At 38.8% G+C, this 18,725-nt stretch overlaps 1 protein-coding gene across 6 annotated transcripts in view; it reads left to right on the top strand.

Annotated features, from left to right (window-relative positions):
* The window catches only part of EVI5 (ecotropic viral integration site 5), a 138,877-nt gene that overhangs the window by 46,549 nt on the left and 73,603 nt on the right, over positions 1–18,725 (top strand). For all 6 annotated transcript variants that reach the window (XM_075067792.1, XM_075067794.1, XM_032773011.2 and 3 more), the window contains 4 exons: positions 7,888–8,022; positions 10,304–10,444; positions 11,051–11,209; positions 14,334–14,480. In XM_075067792.1, the coding sequence (XP_074923893.1) occupies positions 7,888–8,022; positions 10,304–10,444; positions 11,051–11,209; positions 14,334–14,480 (582 nt within the window). The remainder of the gene's footprint in view (positions 1–7,887; positions 8,023–10,303; positions 10,445–11,050; positions 11,210–14,333; positions 14,481–18,725) is intronic.

Genomic DNA, 18,725 nt, shown 5'->3' with positions numbered 1-18,725 from the left:
TTTTTTCTACTGGTCATGGCACGATCTCTGTGCTGTCCTTGTAAATATTTTGTTTATCATACTGTCTGCATTCATGAAATTATACAAAATCCAACTTGTAAGAATGATAGACCATTTAATAGCGTGGTTTGACTTAATTGATAGACTAAATTAAACTTCTTTACATATATCCTATGCACACATCAGACAGACAAGTTGTTATTTTTCCTTCAATATTTTTCTGTAGGTCTTCAAAAATGTAAGTCGAGGAATTGCGACTTGATTCGTAAAAACTTTGCCTAGCCTCGTGTTATAATTTAACATGGAATGATTTTAATTTTTCTACCTACTTAGACATTTTGTTGTTTCCTGAGATTAGCTTTTGTAAACCATTTAGTAGGATATCATCTGTAGGCTTCTTTGGTACAGCATCAAGTCTTAGCACTTTTTACTAAAGGAGAACATTAACTATGCTGCTGCAGCATATTTTTGGTTTGTTTAGAAATAAAGTAGGTGTGTAAACTGTAGCTAGCTTGTGTAGAATATGGAAGTTTCACTAAGTGTTCATTGCTACAAAATGGATTCAAAGTGTCATTTTGCCCTAAGCTGCTGTCAAAGCATTTGCTATTTTCTCCTGAAAGCTATAGATGTGCCTCTGCAGTCTAAACTTGCATTTAAGAAAAAGTTATGTACTGGCGTGTAACAGAGTAACATTGCATGAACTGAATTTTATTGAATGCAAGTACACAACTGAACTTGCTAAAAGATGGTAAGCTTTAGACTGTGCATCACAAAGTACCTGTCCAGAGCCCTAGACACTTCTGGCACATGTCTGAAACACAGTTGTACAACCAACAAGAAAATGATCAAATCAAAATAGAACTGTAGCCCTCCCTACCAGTACAAGCCTTAACTGCACTGTTCCTTCCCTAAAGCTCAGGAAATACTTGCACCTGCAGTCTGGGAAGCTGGAAAATGTTTGTCATTTGACAAAGGTAAATCTGTATGACCAAAATACAACTGGAATGCAGATTTGTAGAAACTGAAGCATTTTGTGCATATGCAATCTCTATTTGTAATGCCCAAATATTGCATTTCAGAGTAGTTGTAACAAGAAAATGTAGTCTGACTAGATCATAACTGCGAAGAGAGCTCTGACTGGCATGTAACAAATCATGGTTTGCTTAATTGTGGCAAGTTTCCAATTAAACAATAAGAAATGGATTGTGGGAATGGTGGAGAAGTTCTTGTAGCTGTTTTTTGACTTAAAGCATTCAAGTAAGTACATTTCCACTGAAATGAAACTTTTTATACCCACAGTCACTTAAATTTTCAAAAATATATTCTCGTGTGCTGACAAAAAACCAGAGTTTGTATCTAAATGTATTTCTGGACATACTGTAGCATCTCCATAGTTAGTGTTGCATTTAAATTTGCAATTAAAGTGGGACTAAAATCTGTCTTTAGCAATTTACTTTGTTAAATTTGGGAGCTAAATTCACTCGTGTATGGAGCAAGCAAATTTGATTATTTATTCAGTTATTTTACTAGTCAGGCTGGCATTTTAAAAACTAGCCCTTTCTAAAATGATGTTAAAGGGCCTCCTTGGCACGTCTGCTTTCTGGCGTACTAGGCATAAGGATGGGGGAGTCCATCAAGCATATTAAGTACAGAGAATACCCCCACCTTTGGCCCCCTGGAGAGTCTTTATCCACAGCCCTCTTAAATACCAACTCTGGCATCACTGCTTTCACCCGCTTGAGTCTCTGCACACTGGGGAGTAGCACTGTGAGTTGCCAAATATGTAAGATTAGCTGCTGTGTAGGTGGAGGATAGGATGGATATTGTAGGGATGGTGAAGCCTGGGGATGAGGGAAGGCATTTGCCCTGTAATCGCTGTGCATGTACTAAATTGCCCTAGATGTCACATCCACAACCTTGATTCCAGCCATATGCTTTCAGTTACACAAATAATGCATGAGACTGGAAGTGCATGAGAGATCAATATTCTCTGTAGATACAATCTGTGTTGAAGTTAAAGTTGTGTATTTGTGTGATATAAAGGAATTTGGTGTGCATTGTCATTGGCTATATGTTGAAAGTGCAAAGAAGTTGATTGTGGAGGTGAGGAGTCGGTGCATTTTGTTAATGGGATGATTGGATGCCAAGGCTGCCTGAACTGATGCCTTCCTGTATTTTTAATGACTATGTTGGTGGGGTTTACATAGTAAACTTTTTTTTAATATGAGGAATAATACAGCGGTTGCAAAAACTTTGAATGTATGCACAGCACCACCTAGTGGAAGTTAATAACATTTAAAATCTGAAGTTCAAAAGAAATTTATAACTATCAATTTTGACAGGAAAATTGAGGCATCTCATTATTTTGATGCTGTTGCTTACTACTGTGGGTCCACTCTTGGGGATATTAGAACATCTTGATGTCAGTATAGTCTTATAACTTCCTTTGTTTGTCCTTCATCCTGAAGGATTCAAAAATTATTTTACTGGTGATGCGTTAACAGCCATCTCTGAGTGGCATTACATACTAAGAAGCATTTGTATGGTATAACTTGCATACATTTCAAAAGTACAGTCCACGCCATAAATACTTGAGAGTTGAAATCCCTCGTCCTGCAGTTCACTGTATATGGGCGCATATCTGCATCTGTATGCCATGAATTGCTGGATTGGGGCCTAAATTTGATAGATACTGAACATTAAGATAACAGATGAAAAGTATTCATGCAGCAGTCTCTTTTAGACAGCAGCAGTAATGGACTTTAGGAGGGAAAGCAAACTTCTCTAGATTAAACTTTGGAAACAGATTTAGGTAGAAAGACTGTATTACCCAAGTTGCAATTATGCTTCGCTAGGCTGATGTGAAAAGTGCAATTACTCATGTTCAGATACTAACCAGATTTGATTCTAACTATTGTGAGATCTGAGATTTCAAGCGCACATGAAATGACTAAAGGCCCTATTATAAGATTACCTGTGTAAAATATTTTGTCTTAAATATCTTCTACACAACTGCTCTGTGAGACTACAAATGAATATAAAATTGTGTGCTACCCAAGTGTGCCTGTTGACACCAGAACCCTGACTTGTATGCAGCCTTGAGATTTTTCCTCTTAAACCTGTAGTCTAAATATTTGTAAGGAATTTGACAGTAAAAAGAAATGACTTTGTTACAAATTGCCAAAGCTGCTTTTTGGGGCAGTTTTTGTGGACTTTTGTTTCTCTGTGGAAGGAGGGGAAAACTTCTTAAAGCTGTCTTCAGACAATTATGGGACGGACTTGAAACTACTACTGATGATTTTGTATGCTGAATAAATCTTTCTCATTTCACACACATCACATCTGACAATATTTTATATATAGGATAACAAGATCCTTTTTCTTTGTATAGCCGATCATATTAAGGTAGTAGTCTGGCATGAAAATTTGACTGAGATATAATTTCTGTTCCAGATCCTAAACTGCATTTCCTAATATAGGCCAACTGTGTAAGTTAACCACCTAAAAGTTTATTAGATTACCAAATGGGGAAAGGGAGCAAATGCATTGTAAAGGCAGCCATATTCTGAAATAAAAAAGTTGTAAGAAGCATTTGTGCCAAATGGAGCACAACTTTAAAAGCAAACCAAAAACTTTGGTTGGTACAGCTGTTTGGAAGAAATCTGAAGATGATTAAAAAATTTTATATTTTCATGAGCTCTTGTCAATATTTTTCAAAGAAGAAGAAAATTTAACTTGTCGAAGTTCTCTGAAAACATTGGGCAACCTAAAGATTAAATCTAAGGAGACAATTTAGCACAGATTTACTACAGTTTAGCAGGTAGTATGGAGGAAATTTGTGTTCAAAATTCAGCAAAATTTGAAAGTTAGTAGTTAATTCTAAAAATGTGATAATTTTTTAAAGGGAGTTGATGAGGTGAGTCAAACTTTCATTGTAGCAGATCTCCAGTAAGCTGACTCCCATGAGGCAACTTCAGATTTTTTTTTTAATTTTTTTGTAAACCAAATATATGAATGCTACAATATTTAATTTGTTTGGATTTGTAAAAGCTGGCGATCACTCTGACGATCTCTCAAAACCCTTAGACACAGCTCTAACTTGAACCTTATGAGGAAGCAAAGGATCCTTTTAATATTTCTTAAATTTTCTTTTGAGTTTGCAAGTTTGTCATGCATTTTATAGTCTAATTCAATTAGACTATAAAATATGTATTGAACACAAACCTCAATTTTCCCCCTAAATCACATAACTTAGAAATAAATCTAATTTTGATTTCAATAAATTAAAAATTGTAAGGGCCTGTGCAGCCAGGGAAAAAATGGTTTCAAATATCTTAGAGAAGCTCATGATGGCTAGCTTTCAAGCTTAGTAGACATTTAAAGGAGTAAATGTCCTATTTGAATAGTGACGCTTCCTGGAAGGGGACTAATGCACATGTATTTAGTTATGTTCATAACGCCGTAGAGTTCAGCTTTTTTTCAGGAACACCTGCCAGAATGTGTGATATTGAAAAGCATAGTGTTGACCAAGGAAATATAAATTCATTCACCTAAAGCATTTTAATACTGTGTGTGCACGTAGCGGCAAACTTTTTAGTTTGATTGTTAAAGAATCATAAAACAAAACGTAACTTACCCAAGGGGAATCTGAAACGAAGTAGTTTGGAAAAGATAGTGCTTGATTCTATAAGCAAAACTGAGTGTGCAGCTGCTGGTCAAAGGCAAGTCTTTGAGCAGCCTTGGATTTCACTGAGCCAATAATCTTCATGTCTTCACTGGGGAATGTGGCCATGTGTGACAATCTGACAGCTGCCAAAGACATTTCATAGTGGCTGAAATTCAGTTCCTGAGTTTTTAACATTTGAATGGGTTACCTAGAGTAATGTATCCATTTGTGAAGCTAAATGAGGAAGGTACTAGAGATTTGCCTCCATGGGTGCTTGAACAATTTGTATGGTTCATTGGCTGTCAACACCCCCACTACACTGGCCTTGAAGCCAGAGGGTGCAGGAACACTCACACCTTCCCTAGTTCCAGCACTTACGTTTGTCACTGTGTATCTTGGAACTGTACTTATGGTAGAGGTACACTTTTTGTATACACATGCATCTGTGTAACATCTTCCCAAGGATTAAGAGCGTTCCATTGGAGTGGGACTGGGAGATCTGAGGTCAGTTGCTCACTCTGCCACAGGCTTCCTGTGTGACCTGGGGCAAGTTACTGGCATCTAAAAACAAAGTTGCTCTAACTTTGTGAAATTTTCAACTTAAAATCACACCTTTAAGTATACTCTTAATTGTTATCTAAAATTATGCTGATTCGGGTAATTCATTATGTAGAACGGAAAATCTAATCTCTTCTAATCTCATCATAATTATCTGATGAACAAAAAGCTGTAAGCTGAACATTGCGAAAATCTGCCCCTGGTTATTCTGACTGTGCTGGGCAATCAACATAAAGTTAAGGTCTGCTGTAGGCGTATTCATGACTTGCAAACAGACTTGAAATAAAATAAAGAATTGAAATACAAAATTGCATTCAGTTACAGTTGTGATATCACAACAAAGGAACAAAATATTGGTCAGAAAACATGCACAAATTAGAGTAGTTCCCACATGTCATGGACCATTTTGGTGCAATGGACTACATGAAAGCCAACTGAAACTTGCCAAATTAGAAATAAAATAGCTTACTTTCAATAAGCACCTCGTCAAACTTATATTTTTTTTAAAAAAATCATTTCCTTGGAGCAGGAATTACTGTTTTTAAGTAGCTTTTCAAGTCTCCACTTTCCCATCAAAAAATGAGTTGTTGTGAATTAACCTTGGTTAAAAAGTAAAATGAGTATTTCAACCTAAAGGAACAATGCCATGTTTTCTTTACATGTCCTATCTTAAACAGAACTTGGAACAAGAAACCTATAACAGAGCAAGTTTGACAGTCTAAGTATCACTTATAAGATGGAATAAAGGACCTATATTTTTTTGAAGTGAGCTCACTATGGGGCTTAATTATGTAGATTTGGAAAAGTGATGTGAATTCAAGTAATGTGGTCATAAAGGAAAACTGATAATCACAGCAAAGTACTTGTGGTGGTCCCTAAATGTTACAGTGCATATTCATTCTGTCACAGTTAGTTATTTAGGGCCAACACTTGCTTGCAATAAATGAGTAGTCACACTGAAACAATGGGACTGCTTGCATGAGTAAACTGAGTAGGATTTGATCCTTGAGGTTTGTATACAACCCCTCCCTATATAACTATATTCTGTCGATTTTGTAGGCATATAGCTTGTACTATGCTACCATAAGTTTTCCTCTGGGGTAATTGTAGGCACTGAATTTAAAGGCCATGATACAACTCACAAATGTAATTGATATATAAAAATAAACCTAACAATGGCTAATCATCACCATGGCCCCTTTTCTTGTATGTTATATATGCTCACCTTGTACTGCTTGTCTGTCTTTATAGCTTGTGTCCTCAAGGCAAGGGTTGCCTTCCTGTTTCTGTACAATGTCTAGTCCAAGTGTAGAGTGCTACCATAATATGTTATGCTTCAGTAGCTTTGTAAAGTCTATTTAATTCAGAAACTAAATTGTTGGAGAAAAACATAGACAAAATGGGAAGTATTTTTGTTTATATATATATATATATATATATATATATATATATATATTACAACTAATGTTCTGATTTGATTGAGTAAAACAGATATGTCTTAATTCCAGACGTTATAGTTAATGATACTATACGATAGAAACTATATTCAACTCTTGCCCTTCAAATTAGGTTTTCATAGTACTTATGCATCTAAAAACTCTAGAGACCACTGCTTTCTTGGAGACTTAAACAACAATCTTGTCCAAATGACAGAACCATAAACTTCATGGAGAAATTCTCAGGTAGGGGAATGATATTGCCTATCAAGCAGTTTCTGCAGAGGACTATTTAATTGTGAATCTTCCTGGCTTTGTGGTGCCAACAAAGTCCTCTGTTGCACTGCTAAAACAGTCTTGAAAGAAATGCTTTTTTTTATAGTGTGGCTGTCGCAGGAAGTGAAATACATCTGCACTGAAGTAACATCCTGCTTGGTTACAAGTTCTCAGTCAAGCCTCCCTGCTGGAAGTGGCTGCTTTATCCACTTTACAAAAACATTCTAGTTTAGAGGGGGATAGAAGGATGACATTTTATTACTGGAGTTGTGGGTGGCTGTTTTTTTTTAAATATCATGGGCAAGTCAATTGAAGGGAGCAACAGGATTGGGATTCTTCAGGAGTCTCAGGATATCACAATTCCATTTGTATCACTAAAGTAAGCAATGATTTATGAGCTAAGATCTGTGGTAATCTTTCAAGGGTACTGAAAGGTTGCTGAAAATTTCTGACTAATAGACTGACTGTAACTAGGATTGGAGAAGGGTCTCTGACTAATAGGCTGACTGTAACTAGGACAGTTGTGCCAAACTAGTCTTTCCATAAACTCTTGTTTTTGCACATCACAAAATCACTGTGCCAGACTTAACCCCTTATTCACGTTGGTGATCAGTTACTGTAACAAATATTCCTATTGACTTCATTGGGACTAAATATGGGAGTAACCCAATGGAATTAAGGGGCTCATGATGTGGTCCTATATGTTTGGGTATATGTAGGGTGTTTCTGGTTGAGAGGCACAGCAATAGGATATCTGAGTCTGTAAATCTGGATGGAAGCGTATTAGAAGGGCTGTGGACAGAAATATGTACTGCACCTATCTGCACTGTCAAGCATACTGCTGATTAATCTTCAGCTTTCAGGAGCACACTTTATTTGTAAATTTAAGTCTGTGAAAACTTTTACACTCTCCTCTTCTCACTTGATAATGTATTTTTGCAAACTTTATAGCATAAGTGCAGTTCCCGCTACAGTGAAGACTTTGTGCTACAGCTGGAAAAAGAGTTGGTCCAAGCGAGACTAAGTGAAGCGGAATCCCATTGTGCTCTGAAGGAGATGCAAGATAAGGTTCTAGAAATGGAAAAGGTAAACCAAAACTAGGATCTTCAGTATAAAGTAACATTGTAAATAACCACACAAGTCCCCATAGTTTAGCTGCATGATTGTATTCCAAAATCTGTCATGTTTGGTTTCTAGCTCATGGTTGCAAAAAACCTTCAAAAATCTGAGATTAATGTAACCAAAAGCAAAGATGTGTGCTTGAGCCTTCACACCTGAGTATTGCTCCAAGATCTCGGAACAGTTCCCTTTCCATGTGATCACTTTAAAGTCTGGTGGTTTGAGTAAACATTTTGTTTCATTATTGATCGTTTTGTCAAGCCTTAAGATAGTGTCCATCCAATGCTTGGACTACTGGTAGATATTGATGCAGGGCAGAAGTTGGGAACAAGCCAACCAGCAGATGATTAACTGATTCCCCCAGCGAAGATGTGAGTGAGGATACAGCTCTGTAAGGGTGGCGGAACAGGAGAGAGACAGACATTTTGCTGACCAGCAGCAGAAGACTGTAACAGGTTGGGTAGACCCTATGGTCCCCCTGAGGCTAAGCGGAGGACATGACCTCTTGAGCTTCTAGAGTGTAAAGGACCCTGCAGTATCAGGCCAGGTCAGGACTATCCCTTTTTGTTACTTTTCTATTTATCTTGCATCTGTGTGGCGGAAGAATAAAAGCTTGCATAGAAGGCTAAAATAGAGGTGGCTGTGGCTGACTGTTTTGTCCCTAAGCTGGTAGACAGACCCACCGGATTACATGGACTTTGATCAAAACTTATATTTTAGGCAAAGTAAGACCTGGAGTACAGTGTTTTTAAAAGTAAAATCTTGACTCAACAGGTAAATCAAATGATCTAGAAGACTTGGCAGGTGTGTGGTAGGGTAAGATGCATAAAACATTAACATGTTCAAATAAGAATTCATGATCTGAGGGTCCTACCCCAAAATTCAGATGAGCATTTACCTATATTTAATCCTTTTCAGACATGGACATGATATTCTTTAAATTAAAAATTCAGTGTACGTCTGAAAAAAGGAGTTGTAACCATAACAGATAAAACCCAGTTTTAGGAAATAACTTTGTAAAGTTACAGCATCTCTGGACTGGAGCATGTGCACATGGATGGATGAGAGAACATAAAATAACTAAAAGTTGCTTTGACTACTGCAGTCTGCTATCTTTAGACCATATAGGCTGGGAAAAAACATTCATTTTCCCAAGGTCTGCACTGAGACGCTAATAGTTCAGGAGCCTAGCAGGATATACTGTAGCTATTCACACTTGTAAATAGCTACAGCACTTAATCTGAGACCTTTTGAAGCTGTTACAGTGGATGTTTACTATCTGTTAATTCTGATGGTACTACTGAATTCTATGTTAGCCAAATCATCATAATCCCCAAATATACCAAAGGTACAAAAAACAACCAGTGTTTTTTAAACACTTAAAAAATGGTAGGGAGGTGGAGGAAAAATGCAATTAAACTTCCAGTATTTGACGACAGTTCAAGTCCTTCACACCTTTGCAATGTAATGAGCAGAGATGCTCCTGTTCAGGTGGATTTTTTTTAAATTTCCCTGCCACTTTTTGGTTATTGTTTTAATTTGTTTCAGTAATTCCATGTTAGTATTTTTAACTTTTTTCCAAGCTGTTCTTGTTACCAGCTACTCTTCTTTCTGATTAGTTTCTCCCAGACTTATTCCTTTTCCCCTGTCCTGTAGGGTTCTCCTTCCCTCCATTATTTCATCTGTGTCCTTGCCCAGCTGCCATTCTGAATTTTCATTGACCCTTTTTTTTCAACATCACTTTCTTCTGTCTTTTTCAAAGATGAACAAACTTTCCAAAAATTAAAGTCTGAGATCTCATTCATTAATAAGATGTGTAGGCTCAAATGGTAAAAATCACCATAATGGTATAACATCTATTTCTCCTTCACTTTACCTAGCAAAAATAGAGTTCAAAACCTTCAGATATGTTTCCCATGCATTTTTGCTGGCATCATTAATACCAAAGACAGTGTAAGCAATTCAGCTCCATGCCCTGCTTGTTAGTGATGCTATCAGCTCCAGCATGAGAAGTCTAGAGACCAGGAGGTCTGAAATCTTGGTATGTAATTTTAGTTAGACAAATACCTTTAAGTATTAACTTAAATCCATACTTTATTCTATCTACAGTCCCAGATTTAGATTTAATGCTTTTCATTTCATCTTAAGGTGCATCAGGAATAGTGATCACTCCATGTGATCTTGGAACAAAACTTCCTAAATGCACATGTCTTCAATTAAATGTTTAAGAGAGTGTTCTTTGCTGCAGAGGAACAGCTCTTTACCTGATGAGAATAATGTTGCCAGACTCCAAGAAGAACTGATTGCAGTGAAGTTGAGAGAAGCAGAAGCTTTGATGGGCCTAAAAGAACTTAGACAGCAAGTTAAGGATTTGGAGGAACACTGGCAGGTATGGATATAAACCTCTTGATAAACTTAAATATTTTTGAATAAAGCAGGACAATTGAATATGTAAGTCTGAGAAATGGGGTAAAGTAGATTGGTGACTGGGGCTGTACAGAAATGGAATATTAAATGGGGGAGCCACAATCCATTTTCTACTTTAAAAATGTAAAATTGATCCAAGTTGTAGATGAGGGCTTTCTACCTCATGTCACAAATTACTTTCACTTTATACTGTATACCTCCCACCAAAACTAGTGTTTTAAAGATCCTATTTCAGTGAATGCAAGGAGAGGTTGGAACTTAGCAAAATCTTGCTATTCAGGTGTTTGAAATACTCAAACTTCTCTTGTTTAAGAATATAGTTTCAGTTTTGTGATTGCCCCAATTGAAAATTCCTGTCCCCCTTCCACCATCTCTTAGTTCTTGTAACTATGTAACCTGTGGCTGTTTGTAGTTCTTATGATGAACTGTAATGCTGTATTAGTCTTCTGTTTGAGTCTTCAAAATTGTGGTGGTGGATTGGGAAGTACTTCATTCTTCAGCAGATGAAGTAATAGTATTTTAGGAGAGTCCATAGATGTAAATAAAAACCTATTATAAATGTTTTTAGCGTCATCTAGCTCGCACTGCTGGAAGATGGAAAGATCCATCCAGAAAGAACACCGTGAATGAATTGCAAGATGAATTGTTGACAATCCGATTGAGAGAAGCAGAAAGTCAGGCAGATCTAAAAGAGATGAAACAAAGAATGATGGAGATGGAAACACAGGTACGTTATTGAAAACTAGTACTGAGATGGCAGAGAGTTAAGCATTATTGTGATCCAAACTGAATGCTGTCACCTAGGGGTGCCAAGGGATAGCCTTTACCAATGACAGTAGCATAATGAGACAATACAACACTCCTATGCTTCATGCTGTTAGACTGGTTAAGAATGAGACTCCAGTTGGTTCTCTTCCAGTTTTCAAGACTTACAGTATATGAAGTTCACCTTTCTAAACTTCCCACCTTGATGTTAAGCAATGAACTCACCATGCTGGGTCAATATGTATGAATATCAGTTGTTTTACAGTCCTAGTTTAGTGCAGCGCTAAGTGTGTATTTTTAAATCAGTTGTTAAATTTAACAGGCCCTTATCTGACAAAAATACTATCTGCTCCTTTCCTTCCCCTTGGGAGTTGCCTATGTGGCTTTACCTGATCGTGACCTCCTTTCTTTCATAACCCATGAATCTGGCTCCTGAATTGACCAGAGGATCCTTGCAGATCAGCTGTGTGCTGCCAGTACTTAAGTGGACCGACATTTTGTCCCTTCAGCTGTGATAAATTCCATGTGACTGGGGTGTTTGTGAAGAGAGAAGAGTAACTTGTTTACCTATTTAAATTCTGCTATAACCAAGGAATAAGGGAGAATCACTTGGCAAAAAACCCTGTATTATGTGGACTTCAACGAACACTTATTTGTTCCTGAAATTTCTGTTGACACTATAGCATAGTATTGAACTTCTGTTTAGGGTGACCAGATGAGGAGGAGGAGGAGAAGAAAATATCAGGACACATGGGGGGTGGGGTTGTCTGCTGGCAGAGCAAAAAAAAGGAAGTGCTGCTGGCGGAGCGAAATATTAGGACGTCTGGTCATCCTACTTCTGTTACTTGAAAGGAGGTGAGGAGTGAAGGCTTTGCAATAGGATTTTTGAGGAATCCTCTCATGGAAAAAGGCTCAAACATAACTGACACATGGGGAAACATGGTGCATTCAGAATGTAAAATGTATCTCAGGGAATGGTAGTGGTAGGACTGCTGTCCCAGGAAGCAGAAGATGGGACATAAGGTGGTGTGGTGTAAAGAACTGACTATGCACCCAGCAGTTGGCCCAGAGTCACCAGTTAGAACTTGGTACAAGCCACTGATGGAGTAAAAAGCTTCATAAAATATCTCAAACAAATTAGCAACCCTAATGAAAAAGGTTTTAACAACTTGGTCTTGTAAAAATTACTTTCAGTTAATCCATTTTTAATTCAATCAGCAGGGGGCATAATTATCCTGTCTTATCATATGCCATGTACTAACAATCACAAATAACCTCACTTCAGTGTATTTCCTGAGGGCTTCTATGGAAGATAACAGCATACAATAATTTGTTCCATATATCATTTTGTGTGTGTATGTGTATATAATTATATATATATAATATACTAAGTCTGTTTATATGCAAAAATATAATTTGCCTTTCAGTGTCTAACATACTTTAGTTACTAATCTTAATGTTCTATATACACTAGGTCAGGTGTTCTCTGAACACATTTGTTGGTGGCTGCACTCCTCACTGGTAGCCACATTGACACTTTTTCCTAAAATACTTAATTAACTGTAGGAAAAATAATTAAATATGCCCAGATACACATCCAGATCATTGTAATTTTTGTATTGTAGGTTTTTTTGGCAACTCAGTCATAAAAATAATGCTGCCTCCCCCTTCAGGAGTGATAATGTATATTTGTTAATATCACAGCACACTTAGTAGCTACCTGGGAGGCTATGAAAAGTATGACTTTTAATAAACATGCAAGTATCACTTTTCACAGCAGTTTGTTAATATCACGTTTCTCAGCAAGCCCCAGGACCCATTACGCTCTGGATGGGAGGGCTTCAGGGGGAGGTGGCAGGGGCCAGAGACAATGGTGGGACGGATGCAGACCGGGGAGCCAGTAGGGGCCGGGGGGAATGGATGCAGGGCTATGGGAGGCAGCAAAAGCGATGGGGATGGGTGAGTCCAACTGACACATGGCTATACCATGACCTAGTATCTGCTGCCGTGTGGCCAGAGCCCAGAGCTGGGGACAGGAGATGTGTGGCCAGAGCCATGGCCTAGTGTCTGCTGCCGTGCGGCCAGGGCTGGGGCTCAGTGACTGTAACCAGAGCCCAGAGCTGGGGACAAGAACTGCATGGCCAGAGCCAGGGATTGCAGCCTGCTGCCACGTAGCCGGAGCTGTATGTCAGCACCTGGCGACCAGTGCCTGCCACCGCACGGCCAGAGCTGGGTGCCAGAACCCAGGACTGCATGGCTGGAGCCAGGAGCCAGCACCTGCTGCTGCATGACGAGAGCCAGCACTTGCTGCTGCACAGCTAGGACTGCGGTCGGTACTGGGGGCCAGCTCCTGCCACTGCATGGCTGGAGCTCGGGAACAGAGATACAGGTTGGCGCCTGCTGGCGTGCAGCTGGGGTAGGAGATCAGCGCCAGGGGCTGGAGCCGCGCGGCCGGAGTTGTGGGTTGGCACCTGCCACTGCACAGCCAGAGCTTGGGACTGGAGCCATGGGCCAATGCCCACTGCCACACAGCTGGAACCAGAGGCTGGAGGTGAAGTCCCTCAGCTGGAGGCCAGAGCCAGGTGGCCAGAGCTGGTGGAGTGGGGTGGGGTCAGTACGCACTGCCCCACACTCGGAGCCCAGTGCTGTATGGCCAGGCTCCTGAAGTCCTGCTGCTGGAGCCTGACACTGAAACCCTCTCCCCAGAACTCCCTTTGCTATGCAGCACTATGCCCCACCACTCCCCAGAGGCAGTGCAGGGTGCTGCCCAGGAGGCTGTCATGGCCACATGAAAACCTCCTGGTGGCTACATTTGAGAAACGTTGCACTAGACTGTCTGGTACCTGAGTATACTTTGTCCAAATGCAGTTGCATCATTTTCATTCGAAATAAACATTAAGATGAGCAATTTTTAATTACAACAAATCTTGGAATGATTTTGGATCAATACAACCTTTTTGGTTTACTGAATTTGTAAATCCTGTTTATAAAAAGTCTACTGTGAGAAATGTGTTAGTGCTTTCCTTGTCTAGTTAGGTAGATGTGATCAGACCTCTTCTGACACACTTCTTTTTTTATGATTGTAGAACCACATCAACAGTAACCATTTACGGAGGGCGGAGCAAGAGGTCACCAGTCTACAAGGAAAGGTGCAATATCTTTCTGCGCAGAACAAAGGGCTTCTTGCTCAGCTGAGTGAAGCAAAACGTAAACAAGCAGAGACTGAGTGCAAGGTAACCAGCATCATGAGCACACAATTCACGTGCACAGTATATAGTCACCTTCTTCTGTCTTGCTTGCTACAATCAGATCCATACTTTCAACGTTATATAGATGACAAAACTCATAAAAGCAAAACTTTACATCTTCTAGTGAATTAGTAACATCATCTTGGATTTACCACCCACCAAAAGAAGGGCTGACAACCTTCTCCTCTTATTTGTGGTCCTGTGAAGGTTAACTTTTCTGATTAGAACCACACTTTAAAGTGATTATGTATAAAAGGCACAGACTTGCACAGCAGACTCTGAACATGGTTTACTCAAACATATCTGATTGCATTCATGACAAAGAAGTTTGTAGTACCTTAATTCTGGTTAGCAGAATCAATATAGGTATGTGAAGGGTCGCAAGGGTAGAATTAGGGTGGACGGGGATATGTCCCCAGGGTAAGGTATGTGTGACAGTACCCACTGTCCAGTGGCAGCCTGTCTTTCTGTAGTGTCTACAATTGGTCAATGTGCGTCCAAGAAGGCTGAGTAGAACAGACCTCTTCATTGTGGTCAATGCACAAGAATGAAAGAGTCTAGCTTGACTTTGAAATCCGAGGTTCAGTTTGCACTTTCTAGTTTAAAACTGTTCTTTCTTTCTGAACTGTGCAAATTTGGTATGGCAGTCAAACACCATAAAAGTGGAGTCTTGTGAGGCTCTTTTAGTAACTTCCTTGTAAAACCAAACTTCAAAGTCATCATTGCCCCTCACCTAAAAGTGAGCCTATCTAAACCAAAAGTTGTTCCAGCTCAGGTGTGTAAAATTTTTTTACGTGTCAGAAGCTAAAAACAAAAGTTAAAAGCGTGTTTCAAATTCATTTTCAGTACACATGGGTGGTAGGATTCCTTTAGTAAAGTAAAATAAAATATTCAATATAGTCAAAATCCTGTATGCCTGTTTTTAGTATTATCCAAAAGAATAGTATGAGCAGCACATCAGTAATCAAACTAACATCTTAAACCTTCAGCTGTACACTGTTGTGTTCATATACTGCATCAGCTTCCAAATGTGTCCATGAACATATCTGAGTTTTGCCTTAGCAAAAGGAAATGGGTTACATTTACACTTGAGTTCCAGATGTTTCCAGATTCATTCATAAAGGGCAAAATTGAAAAAATATTTCAAGAAAAAATTTCTCAAATGACACTCACTTATTAAAATGTATGCATATAATAAGAAATAACATGCACCCAAGTGTATGTAAGGCTGTAATTCCATCAAAGGGTTCTGATGACAGCATAAACCAAGAGTGATGCTTGAGTGGTTTTATCACTGTCACTAGATTCCAGTGATGAAATTACGTCCTTATTAATATGTATAGTTTTCTTACAATATCACACACCTGTAAATACTGAAATTTGTACATGTTTCAAAGTGTTCTCTTCAGGGTAATACAGTTTAATTGACTAGATTTCTGTATACTAAACTATGCTGACCTAACTTTAATCACTCTAGACTATGAAGTGTAGTGTGTATTCAGCACCTCTGTCTCTTAACCAGTCTCCTAATTAACTTCATTCTGCTAGTGAAGGGTTTTTTATTTAGTTTCATTTGATTTTAATTTAAGGTGCTTACCATTTCTTGGATATACTATAGTCCTTCTCCCCTAGGACATTCAACATCTCTTTAGAAAGGATTTTCATTTTTCCTGCTGTTTACATTGTATACTGTTGCTAGCCTCCTGTGTTTCTAATATGACCTAAAATTAAGTATACAGGTAATTGGGTATTGGAATTTGACAAGCCAATGAAAGTTGTTTTTTAGGGATCTGCCCACTGAATAATAAATGCAAGATCTCATTCTGACTAGAATCAGCACTTCATTCTACGTAAGAGTTGGTTTCTAATGCGGAATCAGTTATTGCTTTCCATATGTTGATTTCCTTACCAGATGTTCACAACTGTTTTATATATTGGTGGCATTTTTTAGTGTGTAAGTAATGACATTTCCCCACCTGTAAATTCTTGTTTCACAGGGTTGGATACTACTGATCACATCAAATCCTTATCAAATATTGCAAAGAGGTGGGATATCCTCATCCTTTTCCTAAAGTAAAAGAGCACTTTGAGTGTCCTCTAATCCAGAATCTGGATTAAGTTTGTATCCATCCTCATCTGGATAATTGGCATGGAAAACCTTGCTCTAAAATGGGTTGGGACAAGTTGCTAGTGGATGCTCAATGCAAGCAGGGACTATATGTTTGTCAAGTATAATTCTTGTGGCCAGCAAATGAGGTGGAAACACTGACTATGATCCTGGCTAGACCCTGAATTTTGGATCATCATCATTAGTCCCTGAGAGGTGTATGAGGCTTACATCACAACATACTTCACAAATGCACGTTTGTGGTGGTCTGAAATCTGTCAAGATAATGTTAATATGAAGTTAATCTCAGTTTGGTGTGAATAAATTGATTCTATTTGGTATTCTGGCGCATTATTTGAGCCGTGACCTTGACTGTAAGCTTGGAACTGGCCCCATATCTGAGTGTTCGTACAGAATCCTGCACTGTAGCATTCATATACATAATTTTTTATTTGCAAATTGTGTTAATAGATCATTGTGACTAACTTGCTTAAGTAGGACTATTCTAATTTAATTTTCCCTCCTCTTTCCCCTTCTCCAAAATCCTTTCCTCCTTTATCCTATCACTGATATAATCTGTCGTGCCTGCTGTCACCCTGTTGTCCCCACACCCACTCCTCCCTGACTTCCCTCTTGCTTTTTCCCCTTAATAAAAGCGTGCTGTGGTCTCTCCATCCTCAAGAAGCAGTCCCTTTATTCCACTAGCCTTTCCAATTACTTCCTCTCCCTTCCTTTAATCTCTAAACTCAAAGGCACTTTTGTCACTGTTGCCTACAGTTCCTCTTTTCTAGCTCCACTTGGCCCCTCCATGCTACTGAAATTAATCTCACCAGGATTTCTAATGACTCCTTTCATGGCCGGAATTTCTGGCTCTCGACCTGATCCTCCTTCACTTGCTTATAAAACTGGTTACTTGCTCTTTCTTGACATCTTGTCCTACCTTGGGTATTTGTGTCCTCTTCTGGCTCTTCTACCCTCTAATCATTCTTTCACTGTATCTCAGTGAATCTTCTTATTTTGCGAGCAGTCACACAGGCTCTTCCCTTGACTAACTTCTCCTTTTACATCTCTTTTGGCTTCTTACATGACTTCAGCTACCATGTATATGCTGATGGGTTTCAGAGTTTTCTTTTCCACTTTTAATCAGCTCCTTCCAACCTAGCCCACATCTCAGCCTGTCTTTCGGACACCTTCTTGAATGTGTCACTACAATTTAAACACAATGTGGGCAAAACTGACCTCCGTATCTTTACTTTCAAAACCTCTCCCTCTTATCCTTTTTGTTACTGTTGACAATACCATCATCTTTCCTACTGCCCTTAAATCGAGATGTTTTATATGTTACTCATTTTGCCTTGTCCCACATATCCAGATTTTTCTATAACACTTTTGAGTGTGCCTTCCCTCTTAGTTGATACAGGTAAACCTTTTGTTCAGTTCTTCATCTCCGATCTTACTATAGTGACTTCTGTGACCTCCCTGACAACCGCATCATCCATCCCCAGGCTATTCACAACACAGCTGCTAAGATCTTCCTTGTCTTTTATTCTGAACGCATCTCACACATCTTCTTGAGTGCCTCCATTTGCTCCCCCTCTTCCACAGCATTTAGTTAAGCTTCTAATTTAGTCTTTACGACCATTCACAGTTCTGTCCCTCTTGTCTCCTGCTCTGCCAACAATGCCCTCCTTGATTGCCCCAATGTTTGCATCTCCAACTCTTCTTACGTTTTTCACACACCCTTATGCTTGGAATGCCCTTCCTGAACTGATCTTTAAGGGCAAATATTGCCTTCTTGCATTCCTCCAAGACCCACTGTTTTTATGATACTAACAAAAAGTTAGTCAACTAATAATACATAGGTTGAAGGGAAGTTGAATGTAGTTATCTTTTTAAAATGTGCATCATGTGTGCTGTTTATATAATCTTGATTGTATCCCTATTCTTCACACAATGTATGTTTGTTTTAGACAGCAAGCTAAAGCCTGGGTAGTTGCTACCAGAATACAAGGACTTATTTAAAGCAGCATTTTGTAGTAGAAAATCTCTTAGAACCAGTTTTATAATAGCACTTTGCTTATTACATTTTTGGGTATGTTTTCTGTTCACTTGTAAAACTTAAT

Source organism: Chelonoidis abingdonii, chromosome 7 (genome assembly GCF_003597395.2).
Source record: "Chelonoidis abingdonii isolate Lonesome George chromosome 7, CheloAbing_2.0, whole genome shotgun sequence".
NCBI lineage: Eukaryota > Metazoa > Chordata > Testudines > Testudinidae > Chelonoidis > Chelonoidis abingdonii.
The sequence above is the reverse complement of the archived record's forward strand: the minus strand, read 5'-3'. Positions and strand labels throughout refer to the sequence as shown.